The sequence below is a fragment of the Neodiprion pinetum genome, chromosome 7 (assembly GCF_021155775.2).
Source record: "Neodiprion pinetum isolate iyNeoPine1 chromosome 7, iyNeoPine1.2, whole genome shotgun sequence".
Lineage (NCBI taxonomy): Eukaryota > Metazoa > Arthropoda > Insecta > Hymenoptera > Diprionidae > Neodiprion > Neodiprion pinetum.
This window is the reverse complement of record NC_060238.1, coordinates 10,011,010-10,031,095: the sequence shown is the minus strand read 5'-3', so window position 1 is coordinate 10,031,095 and position 20,086 is coordinate 10,011,010. Positions and strand designations below refer to the sequence as shown.

General features: G+C 35.3%; 1 protein-coding gene across 2 annotated transcripts; it reads left to right on the top strand.

Annotated features, from left to right (window-relative positions):
* Positions 1–4,068: 4,068 nt before the first annotated feature.
* Nelf-A (Negative elongation factor A) lies at positions 4,069–16,082 on the top strand. Of its 2 annotated transcripts, XM_046634415.2 has the most exons (7): positions 4,069–4,308; positions 6,393–6,825; positions 8,829–9,239; positions 10,223–10,419; positions 12,148–12,247; positions 12,362–12,632; positions 13,408–16,082. In XM_046634415.2, the coding sequence occupies exons 1-6, from the start codon at positions 4,099–4,101 to the stop codon at positions 12,592–12,594; spliced, it is 1,584 nt and encodes a 527-aa protein (XP_046490371.1). In that variant the 5' UTR covers positions 4,069–4,098; the 3' UTR covers positions 12,595–12,632; positions 13,408–16,082. The 2 variants fall into 2 exon arrangements, with proteins under 2 accessions (XP_046490371.1, XP_046490370.1); XM_046634414.2 differs by having other exon boundaries at positions 12,362–16,082.
* Positions 16,083–20,086: the final 4,004 nt, after the last annotated feature.

Sequence of the window (20,086 nt, the reverse complement as noted above, 5' to 3'; positions counted from 1 at the left end):
TGCATGCGGCGAAGATGTCGTGCCCTAATTAGAATTCCTAGAAAAGAGGGGAGGTGCGCAAAGGCGACCAAAAAACTAGAGAGGGGGATCGTTCTGCGCAACGATCGACCCCTATAAAAAGGGCGACCGATCACTCGATCGCTCTCTTGTGTTTCTACCTCCAGATTCGTCATCTAGTTCCGGTACAGTCTCGCGGTAAAATCCTTTAGCCTTTTGCATTTCAACTTTCATACAACGTTACTCTGCCCAAAAGTCCAGTGAGCTTAAAATCCATTTTGTCATACTAAGTTTAAGATCTTACACTGTGTAACTCTGCGTTTGTGACTCTTAAATATCAAACTTATAGAATAAACCAAGTTAGTCAAAATATCCAAATATTAAAGTCAGTTATTCCACTAAAACCTCTCACCAATCTACAAGTCATCGCATCCAGAACATTCTCAAAAAGGTAAGCCAAATTAAATCTTTTATCCAACAATTTCTCCCTCTTCGGTTCGTTCGACTAGAGCGACAGAATGCCCGTTGTCCGGTGTATTTCAATACTTAATCGGTAATTGGTGACCCAAACTACTGATGTGAGTCTGGCTGTAACTGTGTGTGAATGTTTCCGGTGTCTAACATCTGGAGATTTCCACTAGGTACCGTCCCGACGTCACACAGAGATGAGTAGGGAGATCTCCAACGCTCGGCTTTTCGTGATACCAGCTAGGCTGGAGCGTCGACGTGACACCTAGGTGGCCACGCACCGAAGGTGGCCCATTTCCGACCTAACACTAGGCGGCCATGCACCGAAGGTGGCCCACAATCGTGTATATATAGATACACTCGGTTGCTCGAGCAAGTGGTTGCCAATCGCATCCTTGTCCCCGCTCGCACAGATGTTTCCAGGAATGCAAGAATCGGGATTATTTTTGTTTCAGTTATGAATGTCAGCGAATAAAAGTATCTGCAGATTTGATAAATCTTGGATTCAATTAGCGGACGCTGAACCAAATTAATTAACTATTCCCAGTCCGAATACTTTTTTTTTTTTTTAATATATATTATTTTTGTACTGATATGAAAATATGTGACGCCTGGTGTTCTCGAATATTTGTACACGCAGTTTATGGAAAAATATACGAAGCCAGCTCGATAACATTACCTCCGTGAAGTTGGCCCCCCGAAGTTGTTATATTTAAATCTAATTAATGCAATTCGTTTGAGAATCGTTTGAGAGGGTTTGAGAGTAAAGAAAAATCGTTTGAGAGTTAGTAGTTTTTCCGGAAAATTGATTTTAATTTTGGGTGTGAAGTTGGCCCCCATATTTTCTATCTCCTCAAAAAATGGACTTAGACGTTCAAATTTTTTTTTAATCGTTTGAGAATCGTTCGAGAGGATTTGAGAGTAGAAAAAAACTGTTGGAGAGTTAATATTTTAATTGATATTAAATAATTATTCAATGTGCGATTTCCCCTAGGATTAGAGCACTTCCGGTGTGCGCATTGTGTGTGCGCACTGTATATGCGCAAAATGTCTGCGCAGTGCGTCTGAAATCAGCTGTAGCGACCGAGATTGACGAAGAAATACAAGTTTCGAGGATGCGGATTATCGTAAATCGAACGGGTACGAGATGGACATGGAGACGAAGCTGAGCAATTTTCTCTCAATGACACCAATGGTAAGAGAAGAATTGGATGAAACTATTGGAAAAAGACACGAGCGTCTAAAACAGGAAACTTGACGAAATCTTTTTAACGCAGTGCAACAGAAAGCGAAATCTTTTATAGAACGCCAAAATTGATATTTACTTGCAGATAAGGAATAATGCACTTATAATTGGAAGAAACGTAGAATGTCGATGGGCTTATAATATATGTCAGCTATGTTCCTGTTCGTCTATCCCAAGATTTCTGTGTTCTCAGATCTTGTAAATCTTGGACCGTGCTTGCAACGATCTTGCGAACGATTCATGTTACTCGGCTAGGCGTACCATCACTTGTCGCATTTACAAGGTAAATAAACTGTGTAGCTGTAGCTGTGTAGCTTTTGCGCAGCGAAAAAAATTGTGGGACAAATACCATGACTAAAAATTTCACAACAAAGCTATAAAATAAACGTCATTTTTTTTAGTTCTCACTATATCACGTATCGTTTCCCTGTGTTTATAACCCCTGAATTCCCACAAGCTTCAATATTTGTTCACAACTCGACGATGTTTGGCCATAAAAATCATACTTGGTCTATAGTTCCATAAATTTTTTTCTTACCAAAAATGCTAATTTTTGGCGATTTTTATGGTTTTTTGCAATTTACTCAAAATTTTGAGGGTGTACGGGCAAAACTGACTTCAGATTCGAATTCAGCGCGTCAAAATACATAAAGATAGGTAGGTCCGGTCAAAAGTACAGGCCCCCTTTTTTTTTGTGGGCCGGTGTTATTAAAAAACAATACATTTGCGTTTAGTAATCTCTATTTTCCATTACTGTCAAAACTTTTCCTTGTCAAAAAAGAGGCGCCAAAAACGGGGAACAAATCGATTCGCTCTCGGAATTTTATTGTTTCAATTATTTGTTCTCTTCCGGGTTACCCCCACTACAAAAAAGGTGGGTTCAGTAAAAAAAAAAGCAAAAGGAAAGAAGGAAAAAATCGATCGGCTCTCGAAATTTTCTTTCTATGATTTGTTTTTTCTCTCCGAAAATACAAAAAAAAGCCGGGATTGAATTTAAAAAAAAAGAAAAAAAAAAGAGTGAACTGCGATCGAACGCGTGTCTCGCATCACTCCATCCTCATGTTTTTTTTTTTTTGAGGAGGAAACTATATTTATTTAGATGAACATTAAATGTTCAATATTTACAATATTGCATTTGTAATTATCTTAGTTTATGTAACTCCGGCTTAAATTTTAAGCTCAATCTAACATTTTGTTTTACATTAAGTGGTTAACTTGTTTTTTAGTGTTTTGTTTAGGACTTGAATGCAGTATTATAGCAGAGGCAGCAGTAATTAACTTAAATACAGGAAAACTTCGCGCAAAAACCTGTGATTGAAAATTCATCCTCATGTGGTATCCACTCAGCCACACCACAGCTACGTCCGTGATCGCGCGTTTGCTCGGTATGTTTATGGAGCTTGCTTGGAATTCGCTGATGGTTCTCTGGAAGATTCAGTTCGAGAAAAAAAAAATTTCCTCCAACCACTTGCCCATTGCACATTTTGCATAAATGTTATCGAGCTGGCTTCGTATATTTTTCCATAGACTGCGTGTACAAATATTCGAGAACACCAGGCGTCACATATTTTCATATCAATAAAAAAATAATATTTATTAAAAAAAAAAAAAAAAAAAGTATTGGGGCTGGGAATGGTTAATTATTTTGGTTCAGCGTCCGCTAATTGAATCCAAAATTTATCAAATCTGGAGATACTTTTATTCGCTGACATTCATAATTGAAACAAAAATAATCCCGATTCTTGCATTCCTGGAAACATCTGTGCGAGCGGGGACAAGGATGCGATTGGCAACCGCTTGCTCGAGCGACCGAGTGCATGGCCGCCTAGGTGTCAGGTCGGAAATGGGCCACCTTCGGTGCGTGGCCACCTAGGTGTCACGTCGACGCTCCAACCTAGCTGGTATCACGAAAAGCCGAGCGTTGGAGATCTCCCTACTCATCTCTGGTAGTACGAAGATCTCGTAACATGGTTTTTAAGCCTTGGCTAGTGAATTTCATAGTTATTTCCATCTAGGGATATTCCAAATAGTTAGACAGTTGTTTTAGTTTCTTATGGTTACAAGATTCTCGTACTTTGAGTTTGGTTAGTTGATAAAAGTAACATGCAGTAATAATAGTCGATAAAACATACGGACGTTCTGGTCGGATGTTACAACAGAAAGAAATTTTTTCTATCCCTGTCGCTCATCGGCGTCGCGGCTGGGGGGGGGCGAGGGCGGTGACACGGGTGGAGGTGACCGTACTAGGTTACAGCGACCCTTGCGACCAATCTAAGAATTATTGAAAGCGGATTCAAGAAGTGAGTCGCCCCCCAGCACCAGATTTTCAGACCTGTATGTAAGATCGTGGCTCAGGCCATACAGAATTTAATTACACAATTTTCAATATGGCAAACGTGCGAGATAGTGATACTTCGTTATGGCTTCATAATAAGCTCGGCACGTCAAATGATAGCTGGACTGGCAGCTCAATTTGTTCCCAATTAAACGCCGAAGTTTTGCGAAACATAAAAGATTGCTTTCCGGATTTGCAAACTCAAGTTAAGCTCAAACTACTCCTTTCTTTCTTTCACCTACAAAGGCGCAATGTCGAAGAAGTATGTATCGTTATTATAAAATAGTCGATAAGTATTCATATTTTGTTACCATTTTCACAATTGAACTTGATATCCATGTTCAATGATCTTTTTTATCAATTCATTTAATCTGTCACAACGGTTTTTCTTATATCCAGCCTGTCACTTGTATCAAAAATGTAGTTCTTCAACCTGATACCATATCTCCTGTTTTTCCGTTACTAGGCATGAAAATTCTGGTGTAAACTATCTGCGAAAAAGGTAGCCAATCTTCTGCAGTTTTGCAACAGTTCAGTCAGTGCAAATATTCTATACAATGAGAAAATGTCCATTTTGATTTGTATATGATAATATCATTTATTAAAGTGTCTACTCACACTATGGAGTGAACCGTCAACGGACACTCCGGACTTACTAAGTGTTGAGTTGTCCCGAACTGTTTTGCAAAATATTTGAGTGCCTGAACGATTATCCGTGGCAAGCCAAAATTGAGTGATAAAGGCTAAATCAAGTTAGATCTCTGTTATACCCCGGGTAGAGTTTCAAAAAATCATATTATTCTATCACTATCCAAAATCATAACATATACCAGAGGTCTGAAACACGCTTTCGGTGTCTGTCACCCTCAGAGATGATATTTCCAAAATATTCCATTTACTTGAAAATTTCTTCGGAAACCGCAGATGTTTTGAAAAAACTTATGCGATTACATTACTAACATGCGATCATTTGGCATATTTAGCATATTCTGCCTAAGTTCACTCTGTAGTGCAAATAGACACAGTGTTTATTTATACTATGGAAATTCATTGGTGAAGTGGCTGCATGTGAGTCACGCCGAGGTATATATTGCTCACACCAATATTTTATGTGCCTCGACGAAGTTGCTCCCTCCGCAGTATTGTAACTAATTCTAACTCTCTGAAACAGACATGAGTTGTATAATTTGTAATGTGCTTTAAATTTCAAACGATCTTTTGAATGAAAATCTTAACAGCCGTATGTCACATTAGTTGTTTCACAAAACGATTTCAGTGTGCATGACAGTTTTCTCCACAATTAGTATGAATTGATGAGTAAATAATTTAAATTGTGGGAAAAAGTACCAAGAAGACTTGAACGATGTAAATTACTTGAATTTTATGAGATTGAATTTAGTAACGTTATTATAAGGATGCAGTTTCAGGAAATATCCTTATTTTGTAACTTTAGGATTGTTTGGAATTCAGGAAACTGTAGTAGAGTAAAATACAAGCATATAATGAATTTTTTATTTAAGTTATTCTGAAATTGCACAAAATTGATTTTTTCCTCAATGTATATTAACTTTAACTTCAGTGGATTACCGTTTGAATGAGCATTCGGAATTTGGAACCTCTGATTTGTACCTTATGTGTATGATATAATTACAAAAAGCGACGAAATTTGTGTAAGCGATTTCACACTTGTCCTAATTTTACCTGTAAGGCTCTCGCGTAACTTGCATGCAGTTATTTTACTGTTCGAACATACACGTTGTTACTTTTATATTGCATCTATTCGGATAACAGAGTATAAAACTGAAACTATCAGATGAACGATGCAGTTATTGGACGACGCTGAAGTTAGCTGCAGGTTTCAGCCGCAGGTTCCGAAATCCAGGGGCGAATAAGGGCCAGGGGCGCCCGAGCTGGAAATTTCGATTCTCACGTTCTACCATACGTCAAGTAGTGTCAATACTCGGATAAACATAGAAATTTGTGAAAATATGTGCAAGACAGTTACGAGCTCCTGATAAACAATGACGATTTAGCAGTTGTCGATTAGTAGTTGCAGCACTCAACACAGATGTTCACAGTCATCTTCTCGCTTTCCCTAATGAAACTTGTAGCGTTATATTGGGGGTGAAAATAGGAACATTTCTGAATTATTTCATAATTTTTTGAATATTTCTACTCACCGGCCGCAGCTTCGATTTTGGAAAATTATAATTTTTTTTATAACTGCCTGAAATTGATGAAATGTATTTGAAAATCAATGGTACCATGGGCCTCAGCAGTTTTCGAATACCCCACTGATTTGATATTTTCACTACTCATAGTAAACGCATTTTTTTTTGAAAATAGTGGCGTATTGAGTTGGAAGAAATCATCGAAGTAGCATCACTGGACAATGAGTTATGGGTATCGATGCTGTCTGAAGCGATGAAAACATTTCCATCAACAGGCTCATTGAACACTGACATATCAGATCTTGATGAGCATCGTCCAATATTTGGTGAACTAGTCAATGACCTGAGGAAGTTGGTAAAAAAACAATGTGATGCAGCTATGCTTCCGCTAGAATGCCACTATTTGAATAAAACAGCATTGACATCAGTCGTTGGGCAGCAGCCAGCATCTATCAAGCATTTCACACTCAAGAGGAAACCCAAGAGTGCTGCTCTGCGTGCGGAATTGTTACAAAAGAGTGCAGATGCAGCTAGTAATATGAAAAAAAGTGCAGCCCCAACTGTGCCAGTACGAAGTCGTGGAATGCCCAGGAAAATGACTGATACAAGTGAGATTAGATTAATTATCAACTAATACTTGAAATGATACTGAATTTTAGATATTTCGTTGGAGCCATTAGCTGTATGACTAATAAGCTGTAACAATTTTTTTTCTGATTTTTTTTTGGGCTTTTGCCATTCAAAGAGTAACATTAAGTCCTTCAAAGTAATCACATTGAAAGCATACTGTTCCTACACACCTGACATTATATGAAATTAGACTACAACACCGAATTATCATACCCAAAAATTATACCACACAATCTTATATCTCATAAAGTTACACTTTGCTTACATTACATTACTACGCTACGACACAAAATTATATCGTGTACAATAATTTTGTGTAATATAATTTTGTGTAATATAACGGTGTGCTCACTTTATTATTTTGAACAGAAACGTAACATGCTTATTTTTTGACTGATTTGAAAAAAGTATCAGAGTACCATTCAGAATTCAGCTCTTTTTGTGTACAACAGACTCCTTCAGCATATATGTCAGTCAATTCAAATTGTTGACGACTTTTACACTCTAATATTTCACAAATAATTCTTGTCTATTTCCCAAAAGTCAGGGTTGATGTTTAAAATAGGAATTTAATTATTAATAAATTCAATAACGTGACATTTTTAACATAAGTCTGGAATAACATTTTGTTCCTAAGTAATATTACGATCTCATGATTTATTCATATCTTACAGAGGTCAAATTATTCAAAAAAGGCTTAATTACCGAGACTTTTTAAATAAATATGTATCGAAATTCCATTTAAAAATAACTGCTTCATTCCAATGGCAAATACAAAATCGTACTATGCCACTTGTCATAATTTTTTTTACAAACAAATAGACAGCTGAAGAAAAAGATAAATTTAAAACAGCTTAGCACTATATTTAAAGTTTTAATTCAAAGCTATTGTTCATGGTTCAAATACTGCAAAGTTCAAGTTAGTAAAGCCACTAGAACTAAACGTCAAAAGAAAAATTACTATTTTGCATATCTAGAACAGAATCGAAGGAGTTGAGTTTGCACAAAATCAGTATATTAACGCTGTGTCAATACTTGTACAATGCTTATTCTTGTGAATAATTCCACTTTCTATCACGAGTTGGATTATCATTGTGTAACAAGGTTGAAGTTCATAACTTTACCACATTGATTGCCACGGAATTTTTCACGATTCTGGTCTAAAGAGCCAATTTGATTTAATCATGTTATATTATTAAAAATTGTTATGAATGTTTTCAAAAAAAATATGTCACGGATTATCTTGTAGTTGGCTTATGTAGCAGAAACCTCTTCGCGCAAGCCAACTACGAGATAACTCGTAGTAGGCGTCCTGGGCAAGTAAACAATCTATGAGATATCTCGTAGTTGGCAGTCAACGTGTTAATGTAATGAAACCTCGAGAGAAGAATTGAAATTTTTAAATTTTCAAGTGGTTTAATTTAAAACTGAAGCCAGTGCAATTTCGAAAATTGAGATATTCAAGTAACGGACGTGATAAACAAAAGTCTAGGATTATAGAGACGGCTTCTGGCAACGAGTGCAATGGGTCAGTGCATAGTGAAATCTTGTGAATATACTGAACTTTTCATCATTTTATAACGATCTAAACAACTTCTATGCTCTTGTTCAAAATTTTCGTGATTTTTTTGTGTCTTTTTGAGGAAAATATCGTAGCTGATGAATACATCAGTTTTATGACTACCGAATTAGACACTACCTATATGTTGATAACATCAAGGAAAAAGTACTTATTCTCCAACAAGACCTTGTCAGTCAACATTCAAGGGTTTAATAATTACTGACACAACCATTTACTACTAGCGTGAACTAAAATTACCTTTTCAATCTGCTCACACGTCAAAGAATATTAAAAAAAAAAATGTCATGTTATAATTGACCTACATCAATATTGTGATGTATGTGCTACATGACGTTCATTTCCTCAATCACTGATTTTGATATAAAAATTGGAGATTAAAATAATCACGGTTCCTTCCAGCGCCTTTGAAAGGAATACCCAGCAGAGTTCCAACCAGTGGATTTCGCTCACCTTCTCTGACAAGTCCATCAATGTCTAATAGGACACCAATCGGAAGTCGAATTCGTAAAGATGGTGGAATAAAGCTTTTGGATATAAATGAACAACCCCTAGGGTATGCACAAGCTAAAAAACGTAAACGTATGCTGGAGTTAGAGGAGCAACAAAAGAAGGCGGCCGAAGCTCAGGCAGCTGCTGCTGCAACTGCTGCCACGGTAGTACCTACCTCACCGGAAACACCTGCCACTCCGGAGTATGCGCAGGGATTGGCACCTTTAAATCCTCCTGCAACCCCTGTTGCACCTACGCAACCATACGCTACACCTATTAGTACGCCGACAACTGGTGTGGCAACTATTGCAGCGCAAACACGTAAGTCAGCGTTCTGTTATGACCTTCAGAGTGAGTAGAGGAAGTTCAGCAACATCAGTTTTTAAACCACCATCCATTTTGCACAACTTTTGCGATTTTATAGCTATGAGCATTTGATATTTCATACTTATTCAGACTATGATATATATACATCTATATTATTATTCTCACTTTCAATTACTCCTTCGATCGATAAGAAATTATTTTTGTAATCAGGAAGTTCGAATACTTGGTAGTTTTTGGTTATACCAGTGCACATAATAACGAATGCGAATTCAGCAAACACTCAGTAACGATATTTTTATTTTTGCAAAGAATTCGTTCCATGATTGGGCTTCTTCCAAAAAACCTTCCAAATAAAAATCTCTCTTCAACCAATTTGTTTAGCCTATGAGTTTTCAAACTATCCTACAAAAAAAGTCATTCTTCAGAAATCACTTAAGGAATTATTTGATTTTTGGCATAGAAAATTCTGACATAAACTTCAGAGTAGTAGTTGGTTTTTTTCGTTGTTTTTTAGTTAAATTGGATTTTCCATTTTTGTATTGATATATTACGTGTCATAGTTCAGAGTTTGTTACTGTATTTTAAACCTGATGTTGAAATTGTATAAAAACTTACATTCTAAAAATTCTCTACGAACCCGTTTGTGTAACGGATGAGTTCATTCTCATCCACTCGCAGACCCTCGTCATCTCAGACTTGATTGTTGATTTTTTTTTTCAATGTTTCAAATCAAAAACTGAACAATTACATTAGTGATTTTTGAAAACTATTTGCAAACTTTTTCAGAAAGATTTGACGATTCACAGGGTGAAAACGAGTCATTGAAAAAAAATATACATTTTTTTTAGGATATTATCAGGGATTGTATTATCATACAAAAAATTCCCAGTGAAAATAAGAAATTTCGCAGTTTATTAATTACTGAGTTAGATCTCTTTTATTTTTATATTTTAAATATGTCATATTTGTTGTTCCAGTTCCTACGCCTATAGCACCTGCAACAGCAAGTTCGACATTGCCAGTAGTCAATCCAACAACTTCAACTATTCTTGAAAGTTCACCTGTCAATATACAAATTGTCAGACCAACTCAAACTATAACACAAATTCGAATACAAACGACGGCACCACCGGCTACTGCAGCTGCTAATACTAGAAAAGGATTGTCTCTCACGGTAACATTCTTATTTTATATATATGCTTCATACAGTGTTCGATCATAATAAATTCATTTTTAACCATTTTAACTATAAATAAGACATTATCATTAAAATTAGATAAGATTTTGAGGACGAATTTTTATTTACTCTCTTTTGTTTTTAATGCTATTTCAACTATTGAAAGGAACTGTTGTATTGGAATGGATAGTTAGACCTGACGAGCAGCAATCAGGATCTATATCTGTGCCTAACCAAGATGTTGATTTAGCCTCTTTGAGGTTCAATCTTCTCATTTTGCATGATGACATGTTACTATTTTTTTGTGTGAGGATGAAAATGAGGCAGAGGGGGGGATTGTTTGTGATATAGACGCAGGGCCAATTTACCTAGTACACCAATCACGCCATGGCGTGGGGCTCCATGTGTCTGAGGGTTTTTTTTACAAAGTTTTTTTGGGCGAAATATTTTATCAAATTATAAACTTGTTGAAAATATTGCTCAACAATTCGCACGAGTTCAATACAAAACTGTTGCCACGTGACATAACCTGTGCAGAAAAAGTGAAAAATAGACGTCTCTTTCAAATGATTTTTTTTCTTCGTGTTGTCACTTTTTCAGCAGCATTAGAACGTGCACGCGTAACAGCAATTTGCAGAAACCTTGTATACGCTCAAATCAATTTCAAAGTTGACTGTGTGGTAGTGAAGATTTGAAAGCTTAGATCTCTGTAAATTCTAAGTCGATAAACTAAAAATATTCAATGCATGAATTACCACATATGACACCTGAATGCACAGGTACGACAAATTTAAAAAAATCAAACGGTAGAAAAAAAAATCTGGGATTGAAAATACTTTTTACTCAAACATTTTCAATTTTTCCTGATGGAATATTCAACATGGCGTCCAAAAAAAATATATCCTAGAAATTATTCCTTAAAAAATTGTAAGGAAGCCTAGAATAAAAAATTAACAAATCAAAATAGTAACGAATAATAAATCATGTGACCGCAGGGCTGAGTTTAGAAACCTTACCTGAGTGAACTCTGATATCATACTGTCTCTGTCTAACACATGAGATTAAACAAAGACACAACGATACTCGAGTCACTCGAGTAAGGTTTCTGAACTTCCTTACAATTATTTAAAGAATAATTTCTAGGATATATTTTTTTTGGACGCCATGTTGAATATTCCATCATGAAAAATTGAAAATGTTTGAGTAAAAAGTATTTTCAGTGCCACATTTTTTTTTCTACCGTTTGTTTTTTTTAAATCATTGTCATATTAAAAAATATTAAGCTCTGAAACAAACTGAATTTTTATAAAAAAAAAAAAAACTTGAAAAAATTATCGGCACACCTTAATATTAAGATAGAACATTGAAATTTGGAGGATCTTCTTTTTTCAAGGTTAACTTTAGGTTTTTGAACTGGGAGCACAAACTTTTTTTTTAACGTTCAGTCTAATAACCAGTTATCGGTCCATAGTGATGAATGTCTCCAACTCGATATCTTTCTGTTTCTTTTTCTTCGCCATTGATTCAGTTTCATCAACACTAACAAACATGTTACTGCCATTACGATTTCACTCTAACAACAAGGACCTTACATACAAGAATACAAATTACTGATGGCATTCAGCTCAATCAAAATGAATAAGCATGTAATCTTCGAAGTGAGCTGATATCAGGATCGACCGCCTCTGGATATCGAAAAAATTTGTACGGTATTCTTTCTTGCAGAGGGAACAAATGCTAGAAGCCCAAGATATGTTTCGAACAGCAAATAAGGTTACCCGACCAGAGAAAGCAGTTATCCTTGGTTTTATGGCCGGTTCTAGAGGTAAATTTGAATAAAATGTTTTAATGAATAATCACATCAAACTACAATTTGTTATTGGCAGTTTTTATCCTCCAATCATTTTTTTGGTTAACTATTAATCTTCTCTTCTTTCAGATAATCCTTGCCCAAAGCTGGGTAACATAGTTACAGTTATGCTGTCGGAAAATATAGAAGAAGTTACCCAAGCTGATGGAAGCACCGTTTCCATGCTTGTTGAAACGCATTTTCAAATGAATTATACAAATGGCGAATGGAAACGAATAAAAAAGAATCGACGCATTGTCACCGAAGAACCAGCTGCAGCAGGAGCTCTTGGACCAAATGCAACTGCGACTGTTCCTAACTAGGTTTCAGTCAGTCATTGTCACACTTTAATATTTCGATGGTTTGTTTTTTACCGCTTTGAAATGGTGTTATATCATATTTTTTAAAGAAATAATAGAATTTCGCATTTAAAATAAAATTGGGAGTCGAAGCTGCTGAACTTTTTGATTTGCACATGCACAGATGGTTGATATATTGTGTATTACATCGATGAGAGTTAGTGAAAATCGAATCATTGACTGCAGTCACAGAATATAATATTGACATGAATATTACTGAAATACAACTTAACTGGCACGTGTACCAAGGTGATGGGACTGGCGTAGAGGGCGATAGTTCAAATGTGACGACCTATTTCTTTGTATTAGCTACTGCGGATGCGCTGCACCGTCGAAGCAAACATGTTATTTACTGTGATATCCGCTGAACGACTTGTGACGTTCCAACGGACACTTCTGGACAATTCAGGAATTAGATTCTAAATTATGTTGCGAAAATTTACTGCGACGTACAATCAGTAGTTTTCGGTTGCCAATATCGATTACGTACTAAAGTACACTGGAAAGACGTGAACCAACCGCGTTATGAAATTATAGTTGGAACCTTATGTGTAATTTACAAGAGGGAATTTGATGGATATAATATAAACCTTTGTCTGCACACACCGACATTTTGACTCCAATTTTTTCTTTGTTCTTAAATAGGGCTGAGGAGTACGTTCCACTTCAAGCACGTTCTCAGACTGTTACATTTTTTATTTTTGATAATCTGACAGTACAAGCTTAAAGTTTAATCAATTTACTACAAAAAGTAACTCTACCTTTTTTTTCAAAAAGATCATAGTTGCTGGATATTCAAAGCCGAATATTTTCTGGGGTCTGATTGATGCCATATGCAGTCGACGGGTCGTGACGGAAGTGTGCAAACAAAGGGATAATTTGATATGTGATTTACCTTGACTTCAGCTAGATGCAGGATCAGCAGTCAGTGGCAGTGGCGGATGATTTTTGTGCAGCGGCAAGGAATCGAAGATAAGTCTTTATTATATGGAATTGTTTATTAACTTATGATTACGCTCTGAAAATATGAAAGGTTATTTTGGAAGATTGACACTTTGAATTCGATACTTTTGGTTACTTTAAGAATAAAGATAATGATATAAATTGAGTTACAAATTAGATTTTTAATATTACACTTCTCGCAAAAATTAAGGGAACAACAAAATTTTCGAAATTTTTTGGTGATTTTCAACAGGCTGTATTTCAGTGAAAAATGGTCGTACAAGAAATAAAAAAACAAAGCTTTCAAAGCTTGAAGACTCTAGTTTTTGAATTTTTTGGTTAAAAATTTTTCAAAGCACTATTAGCCATGCAATCCTTGGATAAAGCACGAAGAAAAAATTTTCAAAATTTTTTACATTTTTTTTTTCGCTGTACGGGCATGGAAAAATTTTTCCAAGCTAAACCAATGCATAGGTCGCATAGCCTGTTTATTCAGCTTCAAGATGCTTTTTTTTAAACCTCGATACGACCATTTGTCTTCGAGATATCGAATTTTGAATGCCAAAGGATCCTTTTTCACTCAACTGCCGATATCTCTGGAACTACTGGTCGCACAGCGAGCCGAAGGGCAGTTTCTTTTTCTGCAGAAAATTTCCTACAAAAATCTGTCATGGTTGATGTCAAAAAAAAATTTTTTCCACCTGTAGCGTTAACGTGAAAAAACAGCAAAAAAATGCCATTTTGCCTTTTTTTGGATAATCGACTGTATCTTCGTCAATATTGGGGGAAAAGCTTAGGTTCGAAGAAAATTTTACAGCCTATTGTACCCCAAAGGTCCCCCTAAATCGGTAGATCGATCGGTTCAGTGGTTTTCCTGGACCGATTGATTGAAATTTTGAAAAAATTAAGGGAACAAGGTTTTTGTTTCTTAAGGAATTTTTGGATAATCGACTGTATCTTCGTCAATATTGGGGGGAAAGCTTAGATTAGAAGAAAATTTTACAGCCTAATGTACCCCAAAGGTCCCCCTTAATCGGTAGATCGATCGGTTCAGCGGTTTTCCTGGACCGATTGATTGAAATTTTGAAAAAATCAAGGGAACAAGGTTTTTGTTTCTTAAGGGACCTTGTTCTCTTAATTTTTTCAAAATTTCAATCAAACGGTCCAGGAAAACCGCTGAACCGATCGATCTACCGATTAAGAGGGACCTTTGGGGTACATTAGGCTGTAAAATTTTCTTCTAACCTAAGCTTTCCCCCCAATATTGACGAAGATACAGTCGATTATCCAAAAAAAGGTAAAATGGCATTTTTTTGCTCTTTTTTCACGTTAACGCTACCGGTGGAAAAAAAATTTTTTTGACATCAACCATGACAGATTTTTGTAGGAAATTTTCTGCAGAAAAAGAAACTGCCCTTCGGCTCGCTGTGCGACCAGTAGTTCCAGAGATATCGGCAGTTGAGTGAAAAAGGATCCTTTGGCATTCAAAATTCGATATCTCGAAGACAAATGGTCGTATCGAGGTTTAAAAAAAAGCATCTTGAAGCTGAATAAACAGGCTATGCGACCTATGCATTGGTTTAGCTCGGAAAAATTTTTCCATGCCCGTACAGCGAAAAAAAAAATGTAAAAAATTTTGAAAATTTTTTCTTCGTGCTTTATCCAAGGACTGCATGGCTAATAGTGCTTCGAAAAATTTTTAACCAAAAAATTCAAAAACTAGAGTCTTCAAGCTTCGAAAGCTTTGTTTTTTTTTTTCTTGTACGACCATTTTTCACTGAAATACAGCCTGTTGAAAATCACCAAAAAATTTCGAAAATTTTGTTGTTCCCTTAATTTTTGCGAGAAGTGTATTTAAGATAGTTGTTTGAAATTATACTCTGAGGAGTATGCCTCGAATGGAAGAAGTTTTAACCCTTTTGGTCATAGAAGCCACTATGATGGCACCTTTTGTTTCCTTTTGTTTTGATTTTTATATTCCATGCAAAATCCTGAATTTTTTTGCACTTTCAGGTAAAACATAATTGAACTTTGGAATGATTAGAATTTTTTGTGAATCCATAATTGTTCAAAATTGTTACAAATAAACGTATGAAAAAAAAGGGTATTTTCGTGAATATAATTCGTTAGCGGAGAAATTTAATAATGAACGTATACTAAAAACGATTAGAATTCATTGGTTGACAGAGATTTTAGAATGGCCATTGGATTTACTAAATTCAATGCATAGGGGTGCATATAGTTCGTATCAGGGGTTGCACCTATTCTTGGCCTCAAATCATACTGTCTCGAAATAAATATTCATATAAATCTGATTAAAGAACGCTATCTAAAACAATGTTGATAAATCATCCAGTTTTCACCCTATTTGGGGTTGTTTTTGGTTTTAATAAATTTTTGATATCTGATTTGCATACCGTCATCATGAGATTAAAAAGTTGAGAAAATCTCGTATAAGAAATATGTACGTCGAAATTATACAACGGAAAAATAAATATCAATCAAATATATGAACGTGTTGTATCTTTTATATTTACATGAATATATCTAACTTTTTACACACGATAGTAGCATCTCTAAGACGCTTTTTTTTATTATAAGTTTTTAACGAAGTCAACTTTGAGCTGCAAATATTTTGAAAAAATTTTTAGTTCCAATCATTTCAAGAATGTTCCCATGTAGAATTTTCTGCCTTTGATGAGCACTTTTAAAATTATGAGTTGAAAAAGATCAATGTCTCAAGTTTTGAAGAATTCGGAAACACTTTTCTCTTTGCTAGAAACACATTCAAGATATGTAGAAGGTTAAACCTATTTTATGAGTTTCAAATTTGGAAGCAATAATTCATCAAGAAAAATTACGCAAATTCTTGAATAAATATAAAAATGAATAATGAAAATGAATTTATCATAAGGTTGCTTGAAAATTAATTGGAATAAAGAATAAAAGATATATTATTGAGTCTTGGTGAGCGGTCATAGAAATGTATAACATATATTTTTGTTAACGTTTTGGCCCGGATATGGGCCCTCCTCAGAACGATGAATTTTTTTTTTTTTATTTGACTGTCAAGAACAAAAATTTTTTCCAGTACGACATAAATTACTATGGATGTAATACTATTGAAAGTTACTGTCTATTGTAGGTTAGTGAGAACATATCATATATCTGTTATGATTCTCATTATCTTGTACGTTGCGTTGATGTTCTTTGAGTCTAGTGTCTAGATGGCGGCCAGTTTGTCCAATATAAACTTGATTGCAATCGTTGCAGGGTATTTTATAAACAACGTTGGATCGTTTGCTTATAGGGTTCCCATCTTTTCCCGAATCAAAGACTGTCAAAGACAAGTTGTAGGTCTTTTGAGTTTTTTCCCACAAACTTGACATTGTGTTTGGTAAATAACCTATTCAACGACTCAAAGAGACCCGATACATATGGGATGGGGATAAATGTAGTGGCTAGTCTGTTGTTGTCGTCTGCGGAAGTAGAGTCAATATTATGGTCAAGTAGGTTATTGATATGGAAGCGTCTCTTTTTTATATGTTTGTGTAATAGGCCGTGTGGATAATCATTCCATCTTAAAATATTATATATAAGTGACAAGTTTTTTTCATGGAATTCGATACTTGATAATTTGATGGCTCGGTCAACAAGATTAAAGATGGTACCTATCTTGTAGGACATCGGGTGGTGGGAATTAAAATTCAAGTATCTTTGAGACCAAGTTTTTTTGTGGAACCAATCTGTTTTGATTTTAGAGTTGCAGTGTATCAGTAATAAATCCAAGAAATTGATAGCGTTATTATCTTCTGTTTCAATGGTGAATTGTAATCGGGGATGATATTGGTTGAAAATATTCCGTGTGTAGTCTATTTTTTCTTTAGGAACAGCAGTTAAAATATCGTCAACATATCTGAAATAGAAGGGTATATCAAAATCTAGTTTGCTGATGCATGACAGTTCTAGGTCTTCCATCACAAGATCTGACAAGATTGGAGAGAGAGGGGATCCCATGGGCAACCCAAATTGTTGTGTGTATGTGTCCTTGTTAAATTTGAAAATTGCCGAATCAAAACAGATGTTTAAGGCTTTAACAAGTTCAATAAGTGGGATTGGAATCTTTTTATCTACGTTAACGAAAATATACGTTATACATTTCTATGACCGCTCACCAAGAATCACTAATATATTATCTACGAGGTGGAGAATTCTTACACTTCACAGAGAATAAAAGACTTGTGGATTTATTTTAAATTTTGATAAGCTGTTAAAATTGTCTTTCAGTATGAGAAATTGTGGAAATGTGACGAATACAGCTAAAAAAAATGTATATTACCTTCTGCAACCTATGTTAACCAACTAGGATAGTCAATTGGCAGGCTGGTCAACCGGCTAGACCGACCCACCGCCTAGGCTGGTCAATTGTAATATCTTTAGAGTCAAATCTTATATTGTGATCATTTTTCATCGCGATACAATGCCCAAATAGTTGATGTTGAAAACATAAATAAAAACTTAAGATATCAATGTTTAATCTCTTATTATTACAAAATCAATGAAAATCTAAACAATTCGTTTAATTAAACTTTACGATGCTTCATTCAAGACTATTTCATGTCAGTATTCTGAGACAGCTTTTATATTTCCCAATTGGCAACCTCAATTTCATCATTTTTGCTAATAATCGTCATTGGTGCAAGGTTGTAAAATTAAATATTCAACGATGTCATGTGATAAATAAATGGGTTTATAATTCCAGTATTTACTATTCTTCTGCTTTGAGATACAATATTGTAGCTTACACTCACTCAAAATTATAGCTGCAACTAAGTGCTAAATGCAATCAAAAATGCTGTATGATTATGGATGACGTGTTGATATTTTCTTGATAAATACAGAGATAAATTATGTAGACATCCCAATTTTTTTTCCATGTTTCAAACTAGCAGATAGCCAGATTATTTTGAAATTTGTTTTTCTATTACTTTTGTGATAATGATTACCTAAAGTTTACCAGGTTTTGGTGCAACATAGACTGACGTATTAATAACAACGGTGCATTATTTAATTTCAAATAAATATGTGCAAATACTATTTTTATGTTCGAAAATCTCAGTTTGCCGCGAAAAATGCACTGGTTTTAAATAAGCATCGAAAATTTAATGGAAATTGAATCATGAAAAATTGATTTTCTGTATCAGTCGTCTTTTTGCTTGCGATAAAAATATTAGTCATGTATCTTAAGTACCACTTCATAATTTCATCCCTTTATTATAACTCCATCAGCTCCTATTGTTCATATCAAGAACTGGTATCTTATAGTCAATCGTGTGTATCCATGTTGTCCACGTATTCAAACAATATTACTCATGTCCATGTGACTGATTGTGAGATGCAGTCAGATCAATATTGCTGAATTTGGCCGAAATGAATTACTTCAAATGTAGTTGCAGAGTGTGGAGGGTATACGGCGTCTAGACGGCAATATACGATTATTTCCATGGATGGTCATTCCATAGTCATAATAATATCACTGCATTATATATCTGGATATATGTGATGGAAACATTAGAGCGCCATATACTTAGCCCCTCATTAACACCCGAGTGAGTTGATTTTTTTAGTTGGTTGTTGCTCGTTTGTTGGAGTTTGATAGCGAATTCCCAACGTTTGATAGTCAATAGTAGTCGTTACTAATAAAACATCGGCTAGTGTATTCAAGTGACATTAGCCCTTCATACTTGTATTCTTTTATTAAGAATAATGGGTGGTCTGGCTGCCCTATGCGCGCAATCCTAAGTCTTGCGATTATTTTAGCATAAATGGTTGCACGCCCACCAGACGGCTACGGATCTGTAGGACCATTGTAAACAATAATGGTGGAACGCAGGGTTTGAAAAACGTATCTTCAAAATCTTACACATTTTATATTTGTTGTACCTTCCGATTTTCATATCTTGGGGTGAACCTAATTTGTATTGCAATTTAAACTAACAATAAGCATATCAATATTGTAGTATTCGATATTACATTTTCTTGTGTCAAGCCTATTTTGAGCTATGAAATGGTATCTAATCTATGTTGCAGCATTTTTTTGGGATTATCAGGCAAGCCTGAGCTGCTAATGACCACTCTACGCCCCCCCTCATTTTTACAACTTTATAAATTAATATCAATATATCAACTGTTGAAATCCCCAAAATTCAAAAATACTACAGTGCAAGAAGAAACGCACAAGCGTTTAGTTCCATTGGCAGATTACCCAATGATTTTTAGAAAGGATACTACACACATTTTAAACCACTTGCAAGAATTAAAGACGCAGTTAGACTCTATTATCCAAACAACGGAATGGGAATGCGAAGATGGTCTCAGGTTTGACCATGATGTTGCGTCAGCTTCAGTGGTCAGTTGCATAATATATTATGTGACTGGGTTTTTGTATCAAATCAAGAAGGCAAAATAAGTGTTAAGTATGTCAGAAAGCCTTTCAGTCAGTTAAAGAAAATGT

Coding starts and splice junctions, on each gene's coding strand:
- Nelf-A (XM_046634415.2), top strand. CDS start 4,099: ATGGCAAACGTGCGAGATAGTGATACTTCGTTATGGCTTCATAATAAG. Junction 9,240..10,222: donor AACTATTGCAGCGCAAACAC/GTAAGTCAGCGT, acceptor TTGTTGTTCCAG/TTCCTACGCCTATAGCACCT. Junction 10,420..12,147: donor GAAAAGGATTGTCTCTCACG/GTAACATTCTTA, acceptor TCTTTCTTGCAG/AGGGAACAAATGCTAGAAGC.